Source organism: Cherax quadricarinatus, chromosome 35, assembly GCF_038502225.1.
Source record: "Cherax quadricarinatus isolate ZL_2023a chromosome 35, ASM3850222v1, whole genome shotgun sequence".
NCBI lineage: Eukaryota > Metazoa > Arthropoda > Malacostraca > Decapoda > Parastacidae > Cherax > Cherax quadricarinatus.
Window position 1 is genome coordinate 30003645 of NC_091326.1, and position 23858 is coordinate 30027502.

The 23858-nt window shown below is 42.4% G+C and overlaps 1 protein-coding gene across 1 annotated transcript in view; it reads left to right on the plus strand.

The window, feature by feature from the left end:
• Positions 1-23858, plus strand: part of LOC128695222 (potassium channel subfamily K member 13-like) — a 73798-nt gene that overhangs the window by 44174 nt on the left and 5766 nt on the right. Inside the window, exons 4-7 of the mRNA XM_053785739.2 lie at positions 4277-4496; positions 6870-6956; positions 19182-19325; positions 22466-22653. Coding sequence (XP_053641714.2) covers positions 4277-4496; positions 6870-6956; positions 19182-19325; positions 22466-22603 — 589 coding nt within the window. The 3' untranslated portion in view covers positions 22604-22653. The remainder of the gene's footprint in view (positions 1-4276; positions 4497-6869; positions 6957-19181; positions 19326-22465; positions 22654-23858) is intronic.

Genomic DNA, 23858 nt, shown 5'->3' on the forward strand with positions numbered 1-23858 from the left:
TAGATTTGATACACAGGATTTCCCATCCCTGAAGCCGTGCTGACAGTCATGTATAAGCCCAGTCCTTGTTAATGTGCTCCACCACATTTCACCATGACTTTCTATACTATCCATGTCAGTGACATTGGTTTGTCTGCCTCCTTTCTTAAAAATTTTAACTACATTTGCTGTCTTCCACGCCTCAGGCAGTTGCTCTGTTTCGATAGATTTACTGAAGATTGCTGCTGGCGACACACACAGTTCTTCTGCTCCCACACTCAGGATCCATGGAGATATGTTATCCGGGTCCACCGCCTTCGAGGTATCTAGTTCACCTAGTGGTTTCTTCACCTCCTCCTTGGTTATGTGTATTGTGTTCAGCACTTGCTGGTGCACCCTACCTCCTCGGTTTAATGGAAACATTCCAGTCTCTACTGTGAATACTTCTCTAAATCTTGTGTTAATTTCTTCACATACGTCTTGGTCACTCTTCGTCAGCTCCTCTCCTTCTTTCCTCAGCCTGATTACCTGGTCCTTGACTGTTGTTTTCCTTCTAATGTGACTTTATAACAACTTTAGTTCTGATTTGGCTTTTGATCCTATGCCATTCTTGTACTGCCTCTGAGCCTCTCCTAATCCCTGCATATTCGTTTCTAGCTTTTCTGCTCAACTCCTTGTTTTATTGAGTCCTCTGCTTTTTATATATTTTTTTTCATTCTCTAACACACTTGGCTTTCGCCTCTTAATAACTCCAGTTAAACCATGGGCTCACTCTGGTCTCACAATTTTTTCTGTTACCCTTTGGTGTGAACTTCTCCTCCGCCTCCCTGTTCTTAGTCATCATTAGTTCCATCATTTCATTTACTGTCTTTCTCTCTAGTTCTCTTTCCCACTGTACTTCATGCAGGAATCTCCTCATGCCTATGTAGTTCCCTTTTTTGAAGCTTGGCTTCTCCTGTTCTTCTCGTTATGCTGCATTCTTCACTGTTAACTCTACAAATTATTCAAAACTCAGGACGTCGTGATCACTATCGCCAAGGGGTCTTTCATGTGTGATATCCCCTATGTCCGAACTGCTTAAGATGAATATGTGACCCAGTCTTGCTGCAAGATCCTCTCCACTCTCTCTCTGGTTGTATCCCTAACATGTTGGTGCATGAAGTTTTCCAATATTGTTTCCATCATCTTGTCCCTCCATGTTTCAGGTCCCCCATGAGGCTCCAGATTTTTCCCAGTCTATCTCTCTTTGATTGAGATCCCCCATGATGTGTGTGTGTGTGTGTGTGTGTGAACGCATGCATATTTGTGCATTCACCTATTTGTGACTGCAGGGGTGAAGTCTCAGCTCCTGGCCCTGCTGGATTTCCTAGCCTTGTGGATACTGTCATACCTCTTGTAAAGCTCTGTATGAAACCTGTCTTCACCACTTCTTTGTCCAGGTTATTCCACTTCCTGACCATCTTCAGGCTGAAAAATGCTTCGACTGTGTTGTAAATTTTCAGCAGTGCCCTCACGCTTCCCTTTCTTGCCTTTATTACTGTCTATCCGTGTCCACCTAAGCAAAAACACTGAGTATTTTGCATGTCGTTATCACGTCTTCCCTGGTTTTTATGTTGTAAAGTTCAGCATCTGTAGTTTCTTAACGTTGTTAGGTAAGACACATATGCAACAGTTAGGTATCTTTATTATGAAACGTTTCGCCTACACAGTAGGCTTCTTCAGTCAAGTACAGAAAAGTTGATAGAAGCAGAAGATACTTGAAGACGATGTAACCAGTCCATCACCCTTAAAGTTTTGAGGTGGTCAGTCCCTCAGTCTGGAGAAGAGCATTGTTCCATAGTATTGTATTGTTGCATATGTGTCTTACCTAACAACCTGTCGGTATTTTATACCATTTTAGTTTCTTAACATTGCTCATTCACCTTAACTCTGCAACAAGCTTTGATGCACACCTCTCCCGAGTTCTAATATATTTTATCAGTCGAAGGTTCCATGCTGGTGCTACATGCTCAAAGATGGGCCTGTTGTTTACCTGTAGTCGCTTCCGGAGGTCCCCGTCCCTGCAACCTAATCCCAGACCAGGCTTTATCAATCAAGTTATTGTTGACCACAGTCCAACGTATGCACAACAACCTGGCTGAGGAATCTATCGAATCCTCTCTTGAAGATAGCTAAGGATATGTTGGTGATTCCCTTATGCGTGAAAGGAGGGCGTTGAAGAATCTGAATTATGTCTCAGGATACTCATTGGCAGTATCCTCCACCATCTGCCAAACCTCTTTTGTTCATAAGTAGTTATTTCGGTGTGAAGGTATGGGACCAATCCCTCCAGTATTACGATGATTTTTTCTTGCCTATGTTCTGGGGAGTACAGTTATAAGGACTCAGAGCTGTGAAGGTTCTCTGCACATTCTCCAGCTCAGCAGTTTCTTCTGCCTTGATGGGGCCGTTAGTACACAGCAATACTCCTGCCTAGAGAGAACGAGTAACCTGAAGAGTGTCATCATTATCATAGCACATCTCATTTTTCCAGCAGTTGCTCTAATCAAATTTTGTTTTCCTTAAACGTGAGATCATTTGACATTGTAACTTCCAGGTCTCACATTTGACTTACGTTCTACTGAGTAGTTTGAGTTTGTCTTGTACTCCGATCTTGTTTTTATTTTGTGACTCTTTGCTGAGATCCCTGAAAGCTACTCTTAGAGATGCCAACGATCATTCACTGCTGGGGTTAAAAGCTCTAGCTGCTGTCCCTCATCAGCCGACAATAACAGGGAGATTGAGACACATGTGCAAGACTTGGGTATCTTTATTGTGGAAACGTTCAGCCAACAAGTGGTTTCCTCAGTGTGGTACAGAAATGAATGGTGGAAGAACAGAAGGAATTTGAGGTAAACAGTTCCTCAGCCATCAAGTCAATGTGTTGAATCCATCAAGACTGGTAGACTGAACACGTGACTCCAGGCTGAGGGGCTGTTTACCTCAAGCTTCTCGTCTTTTTCCACCATTCATATCTGTACCAGACTGAGGATAGAGACGTTTCAGGCATCTTCGCCTACCCACTATAACAATACTGACTGGGACTAGATGATTTAATCTTTCAGCTGATGTGTGCTTGTGGTTGCCTGTACGAGCGTGTGGGAGCTCTGCATTCATGCGCATGAAGATATTTTGACAGCAGTGTGATGTCCACAGTCGATTCCTACCCAGCAGTCCTCCCATATCTCACGATTTCTTTTTTTTTTCACTCTTCTTTCTACCACGCTTTTGCCTACCAGTGACAATGCCTTCATCTGCTACACCTCTTCTCACTCCAGTATATAAGCACTCATCTTCCTACCTGTGCTTCAGATTCATCTTGAATACGGTGCTCAACAAATGAGAGAAACTTTACCTCATTTTCTCCTATGTTATGTAGCTCTACGAGGCTTAGGGACTGATTACCTCCTCTTTTACAGTCTTCCCTTCTTGCCAAAGTATTGACAAATCCACTGGATGGCGGAACGTCTGCAAAATAAAAACGTGCTGCATATTTCTGATTCACCAGAGAAGCAGAGTTTATCTTATGAGGAAGTGGCTTAGAAAATGTGAAGAAGAATTACATGAGAGACTGATATGGTATTAAAGAAATATCAAAATGAAGAGCAAACATAAAGTGGTGGTAAGTTAACGGTTGCTACAATAAGTTGAATACAAAGATTAGTGAGATGTAACTAATAATTAAGCAGGAGCATTTGAGTCTGTATACAGACATTATGACTGAGGTCTCGGGACGAATAGCATTATTCTCGAACGAATAACTGTGTAAACTGAGGCATGTGTCTGTTCAACACACTTTAGTTTAAACAAGAACGTTGCTGAATGAAGGGTACAAGAGATTGTCTGTCGGATAACACACAAAAAGTGTGAGACTTCCTTCATATTACAAACTGAAAGGGAAGGCTAAGAAATTTGATGATTGCATACTGTTGTAGGGAAAATACAGATGAAGTATGGGATGTAAAATGCTAGGGAGTTTCCTGAAGGTTAGTTTAAGAGGCAGTAAACTTGAGACAGTAAAACGACCCGGCTGGAAACCCAATCAATAGCTCGCTAGACACGAGTCAATACGAACTGACCTCGTAAATATCGACAAACGTCTCCTGTAACTACTTTCAACAGTTTATTTTATAATCACTCTGCAATTTTCTCTCTCACTCTCTTTTCTCGAGACTCCTAACACTTGTATGTTACTTAGGGAACTTCCCAAAATAAGGTTAATCCATTTCTTTACGTAGTCCAACCAACCTTCCTTCAGGGCGCATCACGACTGGAAGGAACAGAGGAAGGCAAAGGCAGCGGCCAAGAAAGACGCAGTGGTCAAGATCAAGCGACGAGAGACAGATTCTAATGACGAAGAAGACGACGATGACGATGAAGAGTTGGACACTTATAAACCCTCGTTGTACTGGGACATGTTCTACCTCATCATCTTCTCTATCATCCTCATCGTTCTTGGCGCCGTATTGTACATGAAGGTCAGTGGAAGTCTTCGAGTGTTGTCTTATCGTTCTGTTTACACGAGGTTGGCTCGAGGGAGCTACATAGTACCTGAGTAAGAAGACGCTCGTGCAGCATATGGGTACCTTTACTGTCGAAACGTATCGCCTGCTCAGTAGGTTTCTTCCATAGAACACACAGAGAACTTTAATATTGGAGACAACAGAAACAGGAGGTAAAGATACACAACCGTTCCCCATGTCTTACTCATCGAGGTGACCCCGTGGCTTGCCTGGCAAACCTCTCGCTTCACACACGGAGGGCCCGGGTTCGATTCCCGGAGGGGTAGAAACATTTCGACGCGTTTTCTTATACCTGTTGTTCTGTTCACCTAGCAGCAAATAGGTACCTGGGTGTTAGTCGACTGGTGTGGGTGGCATCCTCGGGACAAGATTGAGGACCACAATGGAAATAAGACAGACAGTCCTCGATGAAGCACTGACTTTTATGGATTATCCTGGGTGGCTAACCCTCCGGGGTTAAAAATCCGAACGAAATCTTATCTTATCTTAACCAAGCATTATTATATATGGTACTTGTTTCTGGGATATTGCTCTCTCTCTCTCTCTCTCTCTCTCTCTCTCTCTCTTTCGTTCTAAATATATATGTATTTTATTAACACATCGGCAGTTTTCTTTAGGGTTTCCTAACTTATTAATCTCATTCCAAAATTTTTCTTATTCTCATCAAACTTTGTTGATAGCATCTCACCCACTCTCTCATTTGCTCTCCTTTCTCATTCCTTTTCCACTCTTTTAACCTTTCTTTTTCTCTCCATATACTCCTCCCTCCTTGTAACACTTCTACTTGGTAAGAACCTCTCATATGCTAACTTTTTCTCTCTTTACCTCATCATTCCACTAATTGCTCTTCTTCCCTCCCGCACCCACTTTCCTGTAACCACGAACTTCTGCCGAATACTCTAACACTACATTCTTAAATCTATCCCATACTTATTCAACCTCGTTGCCTGTACTCTCACTAGCCCATTTTTCTGCCAATAGTTGCTTATATCTTACCCTAACTACCTCCTCCTTTAGTTAATAAACGTTCACCTCTCTCTTACTTGCTGATGCCATTCTCCTTGTATCCCATCTATCTTTTGCTCTCACTGTAGCCATAGCTAAAAAATTATCTATCTCTGGTCACTCTATAAACGTGTACATCCTGAAGTATACCCAACAATTGTCATTACGCCCTATATCGTACCAAAAAATTCATGGAGTGAGGAGCTACAGCTCAACTCCCACAACAACACTGGAAGCCATTATTTAACGATGTTAAAAGATCAAGGAGCTGTAACCCAACAGCTTCAAGAGGCTCTTAAATTTCCGATGAAAACACAATCTAGTTCATGAAGCTTAGCATCATGAAAAAGAACCAGGAACTGTAGGTCAACCTCAAGAAGCACAAGAGTTAGAACTCAACCCAGCCAAACACTAAAAATATGAGAGGAATCACTCTCCGAACAGAGCCTGGGATTTTCAAGGGAGGGGAGTGGGATTTTTACATCATAGAGATCAATTGAATTATTTAAAGAGTTGAAAGTTACAAGCCGATATGAAGAGACATTCTCAAGTAATTACACAGAAACCAATATCAAAATGGGATCAATAAAAACAGCATATTGGAACGAATGCAGTTCAAAACAAATCCGAATCTTTTTCGAAGTACGATACACAAGCGTTGAGTTTGAAGCCGATCAGTAGTAGTATTCTTTAGTTATCTCACAGAAACCAATATCCTAATATTTTAAATAAAATTAACATAATGAGTCCTCGACAGTGAACATTTTACTGCACAAAATTGGACAGTGCTAAAAAAATTAAGCTGAGCACAAGAGTCCTCTAGTTTCTTCTCCTTTTTTAGTTATGTTATAGAGAATAATTTTTATTTAGAAATAGGCACCCATACACTCCATTAACAAAATCTTTCTCTATAACTAGGCCTCCTCAGGTTATTGCACAAAAACCTAAATCACATTTTAGTCTATAAATCTGGTGGAGAGGCGCCAGTACAGCCGTATGTCTCATTAAGCCTTCCTCTTCGTACGGTACACCAGGGTTACAAATTTCAAGCTTATCAGAAGAGGCATTCTCAAGTTCTGGAGGAAATTTTTAGATTAAAAATAAAAATCAGATAAACACTAAATGTACGGATAACTATTAAAGGCAAACCGATCAAGTAGCCTTTCAATACAAGATTGCAAATTTGGAAATACAAAAAACATTCTCAATTTTGAATTTCATTCACAGAGGTGAAATAATTAAGAAATATGAATGCACTACGGCGGAAAGAAAGTAAATACATAAAGGTTTCTTCAGGATTAATGGTCCTCTTGTCTTTTCCAGGAAGAGAACTGGAGCTACTTTGAGTCCGTCTACTTCTGCTACATCTCCTTTTCCACAATTGGCTTCGGCGATTACATAGCGATTCAGGTAAGGTCGGGAATTAGTATTCAGTCTTTAAGTCGTGGTTTGGTTTAGAAAGACACGTAAGCAAACACTATAACATATTTATTAGAAAACGTTTCGGTCCTGTGACCTTGATCACTAGAAGTGATCAAGGTCCCAGGACCGAAACGTTTTCTAATAAATATGTTATAGTGTTTGCTTACGTGTCTTTCTAAACCAACTTGTCGGTATTTATTACCAAGGTTTATACCAAGTCGTGGTTTACATACGACTGGAACCAAGATTTAGTTTCACAACTTCCTGTCACCTCCAACTCTTTTGCCTCTCAGGTATCTATCTCGGCGCTTAATACTGTCCTTGAGATTAGCAAAGCATATGAGAGGTTTTTACAAAGCAGAAGTGATGCAAAGAGGGAAGAGTATATATATAGAGAAAAGAGAGGTTAAGAGAGTTTTGAAGCAATGTTTAAAGAGAGCAAATGACAGAGTAGGTGAGATGTTATCAACAAATTTTGCTGAGAATAAGAAAAAATTTTGGAGTGAGATTAATAAGTTGAGGAAGCCTAGGGAACAAATGGATTTGTCAGTTAAAAATAGGAGAGGAGAGTTATTAAATGGTGAGTTAGAGTATCGGGAAGATGGAGGGAACATTTTGAGGAATTATTAATGTTGATGAAGATAGGGAAGCTGTGATTTCGTGTATAGGGCAAGGAGGAATAGCATCTTGTAGGAGTGAGGAAGAGACAGTTGTGAGTGTGGGGGAAGTTCGTAAGGCAGTAGGTAAAATGAAAGGGGGTAAGGCAGCTGGGATTGATGGGATAAAAATAGAAATGTTAAAAGTAGGAGGGGATATAATTTTGGAGTGGTTGGTGCAATTATTTAATAAATGTATGGAAGAGGGTAAGGTACCTAGGGATTGGCAGAGAGCATGCATAGTTCCTTTGTATAAACAGTGTAAAATTTATAGGGGAATAAGTTGAGTATACCTGGTAAAGTGCATGGTAGAGTTACTGAAAAAAATTAAGAGTAAGACGGAGAGTAGGATAGCAGTGAAACATATAGGTGAACAGTATATAGATAAGGATAAAGAGGTTTTTGTGGAATTTATGGATTTGGAAAAGGCATATGATAGGGTGGATAGGGGGGCAATGTGGCAGATGTTGCAAAAGTATGGAATACAAGGAAGGTTACTGAAAGCAGTGAAGAGTTTTTACGAGGATGGTGAGGCTCAGGTTAGAGTATATAGGCAAGAGGGAGATTATTTCCCAGTAAAAGTAGGCCTTAGACAAGGATGTGTGATGTCACCGTGGTTGTTCAAAATATTTATAGATGGAGTTGTAAGAGAAGTGAAGGCTCGGGATTTGGCAAGAGGTGTGGGAGTTGTCAAAGTTGCTCTTTGCTGATGACACTGTGCTCTTGGGAGATTCTGAGGAGAAGTTGCAGAGGTTGGTGAATGAATATGGTAGGGAATGTAAAAGAAGTAAATTAAAAGTGAATATAGGAAAGAATAAGGTTATGAGGATAACAAAAAAATAGGTAACGAAAGATTGGATATCACATTGGAGGGTGAGAGTATGAAGGAGGGAAATATATTCTGATATTTATGAGTGTATGTGTCAGCAGATGGGTCTGTGAAAGTTGAGGCAAATCATAGAATTGATGAGAAAAAGGTGAGTGGTGCACTTAAGAGTCTATGGAGACAAAAAACTTTGACCATGGAAGCAAAGAGGAGAGTGTATGAGAGTATAGTTATACCAGCGCTCTTATGTGGATGCGAAGCATGGGTGGTGAATGTTGCAACTAGGAGAAGGCTGGAGGCAGTGGAGATGTTATGTCTAAGTTCAATGTGTGGTGTGAATATACCTGCCTGTAGTCTACCTGGAGGTTATTCCGTGAATCAATGCCCCCGCGGCCCCGTCCACGACAAGGCCTCCCGGTGGATAAGGGCCTGATTAACAAAGGCTGTTACTGCTGGCAGCATGTAGTCCAACGTACGAACCACAGCCCAGCTGATCCGGCACTGACTTTAGGTATCTATCCAGCTCCCTCTTGAAGGCAGCCAGGGGCCTATTGGTAATTCCCCTTATACTTGGTGGGAGGCTGTTGAACAGTCTTGGGCCCCGGACACTTATGATGTTTTCTCTTAGTGTACCAATGGCGCCCCTACTTTTATTTAGGGGTATTTTGCATCGCCTGCCCAGTCTTTAACTTTCGTAGGGGCTGATTTCTGTGTGTTGATTCGGGACCATTCCTTCCAGGAATTTCCAAGTGTAGATTATGATATACTCTATCTCTCTCGACTGCATTCCAACGAGTACAAGTCAAGTGCTTCCAAGTGTTCCCAGTAGTAAAGGTGCTTGACAGAACTTATACGTGCAGTAAAGGATCTCTGTACACTCTCTAGATCTGCAATTTCACCTGCTTTGAAATGAAATGTTAATGTACAGCAGAGAATTCGTAATTTGGAAATTAAGAGGAGGAGGAGGTGCAGGATTACCAAAACTGTTATCCAGAGGGCTGAGGTTGTTGAGGTGGTTTGGACATGTAGAGAGGACTGAACAAAATAGAATGACTTCGAGAATGTATAAATCTGTAGTGGAGGGAAGGTAGGGGTGGAGGTAGGCCTAGGAAAAGTTGGAGGGAGGGGATAAAGGAGGTTTTTTGTGAGAGGGGCTTGGACTTCCAGCAAGCATGCGTGAGCGTGTTAGATAGCAAATGGTGGCAAATAGTTTTTAGGACTTGACGTGCTGTTGGAGTGTGAGCAAGGTAACATTTATGAAGGGATTCAGGGAAACCGGCAGGCCGGAGTTAAGTCCTGGAGATGGGAAGTACAGTGTCTGCACTCTGAAGGAGGGGTGTTAATGTTGCAGTTTTATAACTGTAATGTGAGTGCGGCTCTGGCAAGAAAGTGATGGAGTGAATGATGGTGAAAGTTTTTCTTTTTTGGCCCATCGAACCTTGGTGGGAGACTGCCGATGTGTTAATAAAAAAAATATAAAAAATAACTTCCCTACATCGTTTACTGTCTCCAGAATTGTTATTCATCCTTGTGTTAAACTGAAGCCTCCAGTGCAGATGAAACCTTACGTCAGTGAAGATCAAGATTTAGACACACCTGTAGCATCTGGGTATCCTTATTTGTAGACGTTTCGACAAACACTGGTTTTATCACTACTAGAACATGTGAAAAGTGTAGGATTATATACAAATGCTGGGATAATCTATACCTCAGCCTTGGAATTGGTGATAAGTACCGTAGTCTTGAAGTGCTCTTCACCAACTCCAAGACTGACGGACTGATTACCTCATCTTTTGTATATAATTCTACATTCTTCACATTATTTTCCTTTTATGCTTTGCTGAAGAGGGCTGTATCAGAAATTTTCCTCGCGCTCTCAAAAAAAAATTATGGAAATTGAGTTATTTATACCGAAAAATAGCTTAACTCTTTGGCAACACAATGGTACCAGAATGAATGTTCTACGACGTTTCTACAAGAAATTATAGTCATTTATATCAGGTATGGTGACGGCGATGTGGGTAGCCAGTCTGCTCACAGCCCATATATTTTTTGGAATTTTTTCCTTGTTTCTTATCGCTTTTTCTTGCATTATTCTTTCTAATATAATAACTGACTATTTGGCATCATAAAACAGTAGGCGGAGCTTATCCGTAGACTTGGAGACAACCAGGAACCATATTGGAACACTCGGCAGTACTCCTGCTCCAGAGTGTGCCAGAAGAAATTACTTCATTATTACGCTTATATCAGCTTATATATCAACTCTACGGCTTATTTATCTATCAGAATTGATCTAATATGATATAATAAACACTATAAATAACATACAAACATGTTATATACTCTAGACTGAATAAAATAAGAAATAATATGGCGCAGCCGCAGCAAGCAGCAACCAGGTGACCAGACTGGGTGGGTCATTGGGCTTATCCGGGGGGAGAGACATGGACCTGCTCAGCATGGGTCAGTAGGCCTGTTGCAGTGTTCCTTCTTTCTTTTATATATATATACATATATATATATATATATATATATATATATATATATATATATATATATATATATATATATATATATATATATATATATATATATATATTTTTTTTTTTATTATCACACCGGCCGATTCCCACCAAGGCAGGGTGGCCCGAAAAAGAAAAACTTTCACCATCATTCACTCCATCACTGTCTTGCCAGAAGGGTGCTTTACACTACAGTTTTTAAACTGCAACATTAACACCCCTCCTTCAGAGTGCAGGCACTGTACTTCCCATCTCCAGGACTCAAGTCCGGCCTGCCGGTTTCCCTGAATCCCTTCATAAATGTTACTTTGCTCACACTCCAACAGCACGTCAAGTATTAAAAACCATTTGTCTCCATTCACTCCTATCAAACACGCTCACGCATGCCTGCTGGAAGTCCAAGCCCCTCGCACACAAAACCTCCTTTACCCCCTCCCTCCAACCCTTCCTAGGCCGACCCCTACCCCGCCTTCCTTCCACTACAGACTGATACACTCTTGAAGTCATTCTGTTTCGCTCCATTCTCTCTACATGTCCGAACCACCTCAACAACCCTTCCTCAGCCCTCTGGACAACAGTTTTGGTAATCCCGCACCTCCTCCTAACTTCCAAACTACGAATTCTCTGCATTATATTCACACCACACATTGCCCTCAGACATGACATCTCCACTGCCTCCAGCCTTCTCCTCGCTGCAACATTCATCACCCACGCTTCACACCCATATAAGAGCGTTGGTAAAACTATACTCTCATACATTCCCCTCTTTGCCTCCAAGGACAAAGTTCTTTGTCTCCACAGACTCCTAAGTGCACCACTCACTCTTTTTCCCTCATCAATTCTATGATTCACCTCATCTTTCATAGACCCATCCGCTGACACGTCCACTCCCAAATATCTGAATACGTTCAACTCCTCCATACTCTCTCCCTCCAATCTGATATTCAATCTTTCATCACCTAATCTTTTTGTTATCCTCATAACCTTACTCTTTCCTGTATTCACCTTTAATTTTCTTCTTTTGCACACCCTACCAAATTCATCCACCAATCTCTGCAACTTCTCTTCAGAATCTCCCAAGAGCACAGTGTCATCAGCAAAGAGCAGCTGTGACAACTCCCACTTTGTGTGTGATTCCTTATCTTTTAACTCCACGCCTCTTGCCAAGACCCTCGCATTTACTTCTCTTACGACCCCATCTATAAATATATTAAACAACCACGGTGACATCACACATCCTTGTCTAAGGCCTACTTTTACTGGGAAAAAATTTCCCTCTTTCCTACATACTCTAACTTGAGCCTCACTATCCTCGTAAAAACTCTTCACTGCTTTCAGTAACCTACCTCCTACACCATACACTTGCAACATCTATCCACCCTGTCATACGCCTTTTCCAAATCCATAAATGCCACAAAGACCTCTTTAGCCTTATCTAAATACTGTTCACTTATATGTTTCACTGTAAACACCTGGTCCACACACCCCCTACCTTTCCTAAAGCCTCCTTGTTCATCTGCTATACTATTCTCCGTCTTACTCTTAATTCTTTCAATTATAACTCTACCATACACTTTACCAGGTACACTCAACAGACTTATCCCCCTATAATTTTTGCACTCTCTTTTGTCCCCTTTGCCTTTGTACAAAGGAACTATGCATGCTCTCTGCCAATCCCTAGGTACCTTACCCTCTTCCATACATTTATTAAATAATTGCACCAACCACTCCAAAACTATATCCCCACCTGCTTTTAACATTTCTATCTTTATCCCATCAATCCCGGCTGCCTTACCCCCTTTCATTTTACCTACTGCCTCACGAACTTCCCCCACACTCACAACTGGCTCTTCCTCACTCCTACAAGATGTTATTCCTCCTTGCCCTATACACGAAATCACAGCTTCCCTATCTTCATCAACATTTAACAATTCCTCAAAATATTCCTTCCATCTTCCCAATACCTCTAACTCTCCATTTAATAACTCTCCTCTCCTATTTTTAACTGACAAATCCATCTGTTCTCTAGGCTTTCTTAACTTGTTAATCTCACTCCAAAACTTTTTCTTATTTTCAACAAAATTTGTTGATAACATCTCACCCACTCTCTCATTTGCTCTCTTTTTACATTGCTTCACCACTCTCTTAACTTCTCTCTTTTTCTCCATATACTCTTCCCTCCTTGCATCACTTCTACTTTGTAAAAACTTCTCATATGCTAACTTTTTCTCCCTTACTACTCTCTTTACATCATCATTCCACCAATCGCTCCTCTTCCCTCCCGCACCCACTTTCCTGTATCCACAAACTTCTGCTGAACACTCTAACACTACATTTTTAAACCTACCCCATACCTCTTCGACCCCATTGCCTATGCTCTCATTAGCCCATCTATCCTCCAATAGCTGTTTATATCTTACCCTAACTGCCTCCTCTTTTAGTTTATAAACCTTCACCTCTCTCTTCCCTGATGCTTCTATTCTCCTTGTATCCCATCTACCTTTTACTCTCAGTGTAGCTACAACTAGAAAATGATCTGATATATCTGTGGCCCCTCTATAAACATGTACATCCTGAAGTCTACTCAACAGTCTTTTATCTACCAATACATAATCCAACAAACTACAGTCATTTCGCTCTACATCATATCGTGTATACTTATTTATCCTCTTTTTCTTAAAATATGTATTACCTATAACTAAACCCCTTTCTATACAAAGTTCAATCAAAGGGCTCCCATTATCATTTACACCTGGCACCCCAAACTTACCTACCACACCCTCTCTAAAAGTTTCTCCTACTTTAGCATTCAAGTCCCCTACCACAATTACTCTCTCACTTGGTTCAAAGGCTCCTATATATTCACTTAACATCTCCCAAAACCTCTCTCTCTCCTCTGCATTCCTCTCTTCTCCAGGTGCATACACGCTTATTATGACCCACTTCTCGCATCCAACCTTTACTTTAATCCACATAATTCTTGAATTTACACATTCATATTCTCTTTTCTCATTCCATAACTGATCATTTAACATTACTGCTACCCCTTCCTTTGCTCTAACTCTCTCAGATACTCCAGATTTAATCCCATTTATTTCCCCCCACTGAAACTCTCCTACCCCCTTCAGCTTTGTTTCGCTTAGGGCCAGGACATCCAACTTCTTTTCATTCATAACATCAGCAATCATCTGTTTCTTGTCATCCGCACTGCATCCACGCACATTTAAGCAACCCAGTTTTATAAAGTTTTTCTTCTTCTCTTTTTTAGTAATTGTATACAGGAGAAGGGGTTACTAGCCCATTGCTCCCGGCATTTTAGTCGCCTCATACGACACGCATGGCTTACGGAGGAAAGATTCTTTTCCACTTCCCCATGGACAATAGAAGAAATAAAAAAGAACAAGAGCTATTTAGAAAAAGGAGAAAAACCTAGATGTATGTATATATATATATATATATGTATATATATATATATATATATATGTATATATATATATATGTATATATATATATATATATATATATATATATATTATTGCACCCACGAACAAGTGGTAGTGATCAATAATAACACTGCACTAGCCATGGACTCGAACCCATGCTGCTTTGGCCCGCCTCATGGTGGGCAAAATCTCATGACGCCCCACACACAAAGAGCACAAACAATCCCAGTAGGACAAACCAATCATGGAAAAAAATGCCAACAAAATGCTCACCAACGATTCTGGAAAGGACAAAGCTTGTCTCCTAGCGGTGAAGGCACCACATCCAGGAGATTTCCTTCTAGTTGTTCCCAATTCCTCCCTGGGCACTCGACTCGACCCACAGGCCATTCGAATTGTTGTTGCTCTTCGCCTAGCTGCCCCCATCCTCACCGAACATAGGTGTAATTGCGGCAGGGCGACGTCTAATCAATATGGACTTCATGGTCTCGTGTGTCACAGATCAAATGGGAAGTATGCCAGACATGAGGAGGTCAATGACATTATAAAGAGAAGCCTCGCCACAGCCCGTTGCCCAGCCCAACGGGAACCCCAAGTGCAGAGGTCTGACGGAAGTCAAAAGCGTCCTGATGGGGTCATTATGCTACCCTGAAAGGATGGAAAACAGATTGCCTGGGACTACACCTGTGCCGCCACATTGGCAGACACCTACTTCCCATACTACATAGCTGAACGGGGTGGAGCTGCCAGCCACAGGGAGACCCAGAACACTCGCAAATATGAGAGCAATAACTTCATTCCAATAGGGGTCGGAGACCCATGGAGCATGGGGCAAGTGTGCTCTAAAGCTCCAGAGGGGAAATGCCTGCAGCATTCTGGGCACGTGGCCCACCGCCGGGGAGCTGGACGAAGTATTCGAGATGTAGCTCTGAGTTGTTATCTATGTTGTTTTACTCCCTATTGTATCTTTGTCAATGTATTTTGTCATCTTTATATATATATATATATATATATATATATATATATATATATGTATATATATATATGTATATATATATGTATATATATGTATATATATATATATATATATATATATATATATATTTATTTATTTATTTTTTTTATTATCACACTGGCCGATTCCCACCAAGGCAGGGTGGCCCGAAAAAGAAAAACTTTCACCATCATTCACTCCATCACTGTCTTGCCAGAAGGGTGCTTTACACTACAGTTTTTAAACTGCAACATTAACACCCCTCCTTCAGAGTGCAGGCACTGTACTTCCCATCTCCAGGACTCAAGTCCGGCCTGCCGGTTTCCCTGAATCCCTTCATAAATGCTACTTTGCTCACACTCCAACAGCACGTCAAGTATTAAAAACCATTTGTCTCCAGTCACTCCTATCAAACACGCTCACGCATGCCTGCTGGAAGTCCAAGCCCCTCGCACACAAAACCTCCTTTACCCCCTCCCTCCAACCTTTCCTAGCCCGACCCCTACCCCGCCTTCCTTCCACTACAGACTGATATACTCTTGAAGTCATTCTGTTTCGCTCCATTCTCTCTACATGTCCGAACCACCTCAACAACCCTTCCTCAGCCATGTGGACAACAGTTTTGGTAATCCCGCACCTCCTCCTAACTTCTAAACTACGAATTCTCTGCATTATATTCACACCACACATTGCCCTCAGACATGACATCTCCACTGCCTCCAGCCTTCTCCTCGCTGCAACATTCATCACCCATGCTTCACACCCATATAAGAGCGTTGGTAAAACTATACTCTCATACATTCCCCTCTTTGCCTCCAAGGACAAAGTTCTTTGTCTCCACAGACTCCTAAGTGCACCACTCACTCTTTTTCCCTCATCAATTCTATGATTCACCTCATCTTTCATAGACCCATCTGCTGACACGTCCACTCCCAAATATCTGAATACGTTCACCTCCTCCATACTCTCTCCCTCCAATCTGATATTCAATCTTTCATCACCTAATCTTTTTGTTATCCTCATAACCTTACTCTTTCCTGTATTCACCTTTAATTTTCTTCTTTTGCACACCCTACCAAATTCACCCACCAATCTCTGCAACTTCTCTTCAGAATCTCCCATGAGCACAGTGTCATCAGCAAAGAGCAGCTGTGACAACTCCCACTTTGTGTGTGATTCCTTATCTTTTAACTCCACGCCTCTTGCCAAGACCCTCGCATTTACTTCTCTTACAACCCCATCTATAAATATATTAAACAACCACGGTGACATCACACATCCTTGTCTAAGGCCTACTTTTACTGGGAAAAATTTTCCCTCTTTCCTACATACTCTAACTTGAGCCTCACTATCCTCGTAAAAACTCTTCACTGCTTTCAGTAACCTACCTCCTACACCATACACTTGCAACATCTGCCACATTGCCCCCATATCCACCCTGTCATACGCCTTTTCCAAATCCATAAATGCCACAAAGACCTCTTTAGCCTTTTCTAAATACTGTTCACTTATATGTTTCACTGTAAACACCTGGTCCACACACCCCCTACCTTTCCTGAAGCCTCCTTGTTCATCTGCTATCCTATTTTCCGTCTTACTCTTAATTCTTTCAATTATAACTCTACCATACACTTTACCAGGTATACTCAACAGACTTATCCCCCTATAATTTTTGCACTCTCTTTTATCCCCTTTGCCTTTATACAAAGGAACTATGCATGCTCTCTGCCAATCCCTAGGTACCTTACCCTCTTCCATACATTTATTAAATAATTGCACCAACCACTCCAAAACTATATCCCCACCTGCTTTTAACATTTCTATCTTTATCCCATCAATCCCAGCTGCCTTACCCCCTTTCATTTTACCTACTGCCTCACGAACTTCCCCCACACTCACAACTGGCTCTTCCTCACTCCTACAAGATGTTATTCCTCCTTGCCCTATACACGAAATCACAGCTTCCCTATCTTCATCAACATTTAACAATTCCTCAAAATATTCCCTCCATCTTCCCAATACCTCTAACTCTCCATTTAATAACTCTCCTCTCCTATTTTTAACTGACAAATCCATTTGTTCTCTAGGCTTTCTTAACTTGTTAATCTCACTCCAAAACTTTTTCTTATTTTCAACAAAATTTGTTGATAACATCTCACCCACTCTCTCATTTGCTCTCTTTTTACATTGCTTCACCACTCTCTTAACCTCTCTCTTTTTCTCCATATACTCTTCCCTCCTTGCATCACTTCTACTTTGTAAAAACTTCTCATATGCTAACTTTTTCTCCCTTACTACTCTCTTTACATCATCATTCCACCAATCGCTCCTCTTCCCTCCTGCACCCACTTTCCTGTAACCACAAACTTCTGCTGAACACTCTAACACTACATTTTTAAACCTACCCCATACCTCTTCGACCCCATTGCCTATGCTCTCATTAGCCCATCTATCCTCCAATAGCTGTTTATATCTTACCCTAACTGCCTCCTCTTTTAGTTTATAAACCTTCACCTCTCTCTTCCCTGATGCTTCTATTCTCCTTGTATCCCATCTACCTTTTACTCTCAGTGTAGCTACAACTAGAAAGTGATCTGATATATCTGTGGCCCCTCTATAAACATGTACATCCTGAAGTCTACTCAACAGTCTTTTATCTACCAATACATAATCCAACAAACTACTGTCATTTCGCCCTACATCATATCTTGTATACTTATTTATCCTCTTTTTCTTAAAATATGTATTACCTATAACTAAACCCCTTTCTATACAAAGTTCAGTCAAAGGGCTCCCATTATCATTTACACCTGGCACCCCAAACTTACCTACCACACCCTCTCTAAAAGTTTCTCCTACTTTAGCATTCAGGTGCCCTACCACAATTACTCTCTCACTTGGTTCAAAGGCTCCTATACATTCACTTAACATCTCCCAAAATCTCTCTCTCTCCTCTGCATTCCTCTCTTCTCCAGGTGCATACACGCTTATTATGACCCACTTCTCGCATCCAACCTTTACTTTAATCCACAAAATTCTTGAATTTACACATTCATATTCTCTTTTCTCCTTCCATAACTGATCATTTAACATTACTGCTACCCCTTCCTTTGCTCTAACTCTCTCAGATACTCCAGATTTAATCCCATTTATTTCCCCCCACTGAAACTCTCCTACCCCCTTCAGCTTTGTTTCGCTTAGGGCCAGGACATCCAACTTCTTTTCATTCATAACATCAGCAATCATCTGTTTCTTGTCATCCGCACTACATCCACGCACATTTAAGCATCCCAGTTTTATAAAGTTTTTCTTCTTCTCTTTTTTAGTAAATGTCTACAGGAGAAGGGGTTACTAGCCCATTGCTCCCGGCATTTTAGTCGCCTCATACGACACGCATGGCTTACGGAGGAAAGATTCTTTTCCACTTCCCCATGGACAATAGAAGAAATAAAGAGGAACAAGAGCTATTTAGAAAAAGGAGAAAAACCTAGATGTATGTATATATATATGCATGTGCGTGTCTGTGAAGTGTGACCAAAGTGTAAGTAGGAGTAGCAAGATATCCCTGTTATCTAGCGTGTTTATGAGACAGAAAAAGAAACCAGCAATCCTACCATCATGCAAAACAGTTACAGGTTTCTGTTTCACAGTCATCTGGCAGGACGGTAGTACTTCCCTGGGTGGTTGCTGTCTACCAACCTACTACCTATATATATTTCAGAATCAAAGTTGTTGTAATAAGTAACATGTGTGTTTCTTTATTAAACAGGAGGTGGACAGCTTTTATGGAGAAAGTGTACTGGCTTACAAAGTGGTCAACTTCCTGGTGTTGTTGTTGGGATGCTGTTGCATTTACTCTCTCTTCAATGTTATATCTCTTATCATCAAGAAGCATCTCAACTATATCGTTGACGTGAGTGTCGTCCATTAAGTTATTGTGTTCTCTCTCTCTCTCTCTCTCTCTCTCTCTCTCTCTCTCTCTCTCTCTCTCTCTATCTATCTATCTCTCACTCTCTTTCTCTCTCTCTCTCTCTCTTTCTTTCTCTCTATCGTTCACATTCTCTCACTGTATCTCTTCATCCCCACTCCACTCCTCTCTTCCCACTCACAGCCCCACACCTCTCTTCCCACTCACAACTCCACGCCTCTCCTTCCACTTACAACCCCACGCCTCTCCTCCCACTCACAACCCCACGCCTTTCTTTCCAATAACAACCCAACGCCTATCTTCCCATTCAGAGCCCCGTGCCTCTCTTCCCACTAACAGCCCCACGTCTCTCTTCTCTCTAACAACCCCACGCCTCTCCTCCCACTAACAAGCCCATGCCTATCACAGTCCTTACCAGGGCTCACTACATCTACCTGCCCATCACCACCTACCTGCCCATCAACATTTATCTGCCCATCATCGTCTACCTGCCCTTCACCATCTACCTGCCCATCACAATCTACCTACCCATTACCATCTACCTGCCCATTACCATCTACCTGCCCATCCCAATCTACCTGCCCCTCATCGTCTACCTGCCCATCACCATCTACCTGCCCATCACAATCTACCTACCCATTACCATCTACCTGCCCATCACCATTTAACTGCCCATCACGATCTACCTACCCATCACCATCTACCTGCCCATCACAATCTACCTGTCCATCACCATCTACCTGCCCGTTACCATCTACCTGCCCATTCCAATTTACCTGCCCATCATCATCTACCTGCCCATCACCATCCACCTGCTCACCACAATCTACCTACCCATTACCAGCTACCTGCAGATCACCATCTAACTGCCCATCACCATTTACCTGCCCATCCCCATCTACCTGCCCATCACCATCTACCTGCCCATCACCATCTACCTGCCCATCACCATCTAACAGCAAAGAACTACAGACCAATAGCACTAACATCCCATATCATAAAAATCTTTGAAAGGGTCTTAAGAAGCAAGATCACCACCCATCTAGAAACCCATCAGTTACACAACCCAGGGCAACATGGATTTAGAACAGGTCGCTCCTGTCTGTCTCAACTATTGGATCACTACGACAAGGTCCTAAATGCACTAGAAGACAAAAAGAATGCAGATGTAATATATACAGACTTTGCAAAAACCTTCGACAAGTGTGACCATGGCGTAATAGCGCACAAAATGCGTGCTAAAGGAATAACAGGAAAAGTCGGTCGATGGATCTATAATTTCCTCACTAACAGAACACAGAGAGTAGTCGTCAACAGAGTAAAGTCCGAGGCAGCTACGGTGAAAAGCTCTGTTCCACAAGGCACAGTACTCGCTCCCATCTTGTTCCTCATCCTCATATCCGACATAGACAAGGATGTCAGCCACAGCACCGTGTCTTCCTTTGCAGATGACACCCGAATCTGCATGACAGTGTCTTCCATTGCAGACACTGCAAAGCTCCAGGCGGACATCAACCAAATCTTTCAGTGGGCTGCAGAAAACAATATGAAGTTCAACGATGAGAAATTTCAATTACTCAGATATGGTAAACATGAGGAAATTAAATCTTCATCAGAGTACAAAACAAATTCTGGCCACAAAATAGAGCGAAACACCAACGTCAAAGACCTGGGAGTGATCATGTCAGAGGATCTCACCTTCAAGGACCATAACATTGTATCAATCGCATCTGCTAGAAAAATGACAGGATGGATAATGAGAACCTTCAAAACTAGGGAGGCCAAGCCCATGATGACACTCTTCAGGTCACTTGTTCTATCTAGGCTGGAATATTGCTGCACACTAACAGCACCTTTTAAGGCAGGTGAAATTGCCGACCTAGAAAATGTACAGAGAACTTTCACGGCGCGCATAACAGAGATAAAACACCTCAATTATTGGGAGCGCTTGAGGTTCCTAAACCTGTATTCCCTGGAACGCAGGAGGGAGAGATACATGATTATATACACATGAAAAATCCTAGAGGGACTAGTACCGAACTTGCACACGAAAATCACTCACTACGAAAGCAAAAGACTTGGCAGACGATGCACCATCCCCCCAATGAAAAGCAGGGGTGTCACTAGCACGTTAAGAGACCATACAATAAGTGTCAGGGGCCCGAGACTGTTCAACTGCCTCCCAGCACACATAAAGGGGATTACCAACAGACCCCTGGCAGTCTTCAAGCTGGCACTGGACAAGCACCTAAAGTCAGTTCCTGATCAGCCGGGCTGTGGCTCGTACGTTGGTTTGCGTGCAGCCAGCAGCAACAGCCTGGTTGATCAGGCTCTGATCCACCAGGAGGCCTGGTCACAGACCGGGCCGCGGGGGCGTTGACCCCCGGAACTCTCTCCAGGTAAACTCCAGGTAAACATCACCATCTACCTGCCCATCACAATCTACCTACCCATCCCCATTTACCTGCCCATCACCACCTACCTGCCCATCACCATCTACTACCTGCCCATCCCCATTTACCTGCCCATCACCATCTACTACCTGCCCATCACCATCTACTACCTGCCCATCCCCATTTACCTACCCATCCCCATTTACCTGCCCATCACCATCTACCTGCCCATCACCATCTACTACCTGCCCATCACCATCTACTACCTGCCCATCACCATCTACCTGCCCATCACCATCTACTACCTGCCCATCACCATCTACCTGCCCATCACCATCTACCTGCCCATCACCATCTACCTGCCCATCACCATCTACCTGCCCATCACCATCTACCTGCCCATCACCATCTACTACCTGCCCATCACCATCTACCTGCCCATCACCATCTACCTGCCCATCACCATCTACCTGCCCATCACCATCTACCTGCCCATCACCATCTACCTGCCCATCACCATCTACCTGCCCATCACCATCTACCTGCCCATCACCATCTACCTGCCCATCACCATCTACCTGCCCATCACCATCTACCTGCCCATCACCATCTACTACCTGCCCATCACCATCTACCTGCCCATCACCATCTACCTGCCCATCACCATCTACCTGCCCATCACCATCTCCCTCCAATATCAACACCTCACTCACTAGATCATATATTCTGCAGACAATTCAGGCTTGTTTCCCTGATGAACCTCACTCGAACGTTCATGTGACCAGCAAGAACGTCCTGCCCGCCGCCGTTCAGAAGACGAGGTCCAACAACATTGTGGGAGATGGAGGAAGCTTTAGAGATGGTTATTAACTGGAGGCAAATGGAAACCAACATGACGAAGCTCTTGGCTGATTGGAGAGGTAAGAGAAGCTGCAGGGAAGGGAGTGATACGGGGCTGTGAATCTCTGTATTGTTGCCCCTCTCACGAGTGAGCGAAGGTGTTTACCTTGAGTTTACCTGGAGAGAGTTCCGGGGGCCAATGCCCCCGCGGCCCGGTCTGTGACCAGGCCTCATGGTGGATCAGGGACTGATCAACCAGGATGTTACTGCTGGCTGCACGGTTATAAGATTTTGTTGGGATTTTTAATCACCGAAGGGTTAGCCACAGTTAGTGTGTCATCTTGGACTGTCTAATTTCCATTGGGATCCTTCATACTTTTCTCCCAGGATGCAATCCACTCCAGTCGACTAACACCCAGGTACCATCTTGCTTGCTAGGTAAACAGGGTCAGCAGGCGTAGGGAAACACGCCCAGTGAGTCCACACTTGCCTGGGAGTAAACCACGGACATTCAGAGTGTGAAGAGAGAACATTGTCTACCAGGAGATACTATGAATCATTGTAAGAATATCTTACTCAGATAAACCATACGACGGGTGGGGTTAGAACCCGCGGTCAGAGAGTCATAAAACTTATAAGTAGCAGACACTGCTTTAATGTAGCAGACACTGCTTTAATGTAGCAGACACTACTTTAATGTAGCATACACTACTTTAATGTAGCAGACACTACTTTAATGTAGCAGACACTGCTTTAATGTAGCAGACACTGCTTTAATGTAGCAGATACTGCTCTAATATAGCAGACACTGCTTTAATGTAGCAGACACTGCTTTAATGTAGCAGACACTGCTTTAATGTAGCAGACACTGCTTTAATGTAGCAGATACTGCTCTAATATAGCAGACACTACTTTAATGTAGCAGACACTACTTTAATGTAGCAGACACTTCTTTAATGTAGCATACACTGCTTTAATGTAGCAGACACTGCTTTAATGTAGCAGACACTACTTTAATGTAGCAGACACTTCTTTAATGTAGCATACACTGCTTTAATGTAGCAGACACTGCTTTAATGTAGCAGACACTGCTTTAATGTAGCAGACACTGCTTTAATGTAGCAGACACTGCTTTAATGTAGCAGATACTTCTTTAATGTAGCAGATACTGCTCTAATATAGCAGACACTGCTTTAATGTAGCAGATACTGCTCTAATATAGCAGACACTGCTTTAATGTAGCATCGGCCTTCAGCTTTCCATATGAGTTTAGCGCCATCTTGTC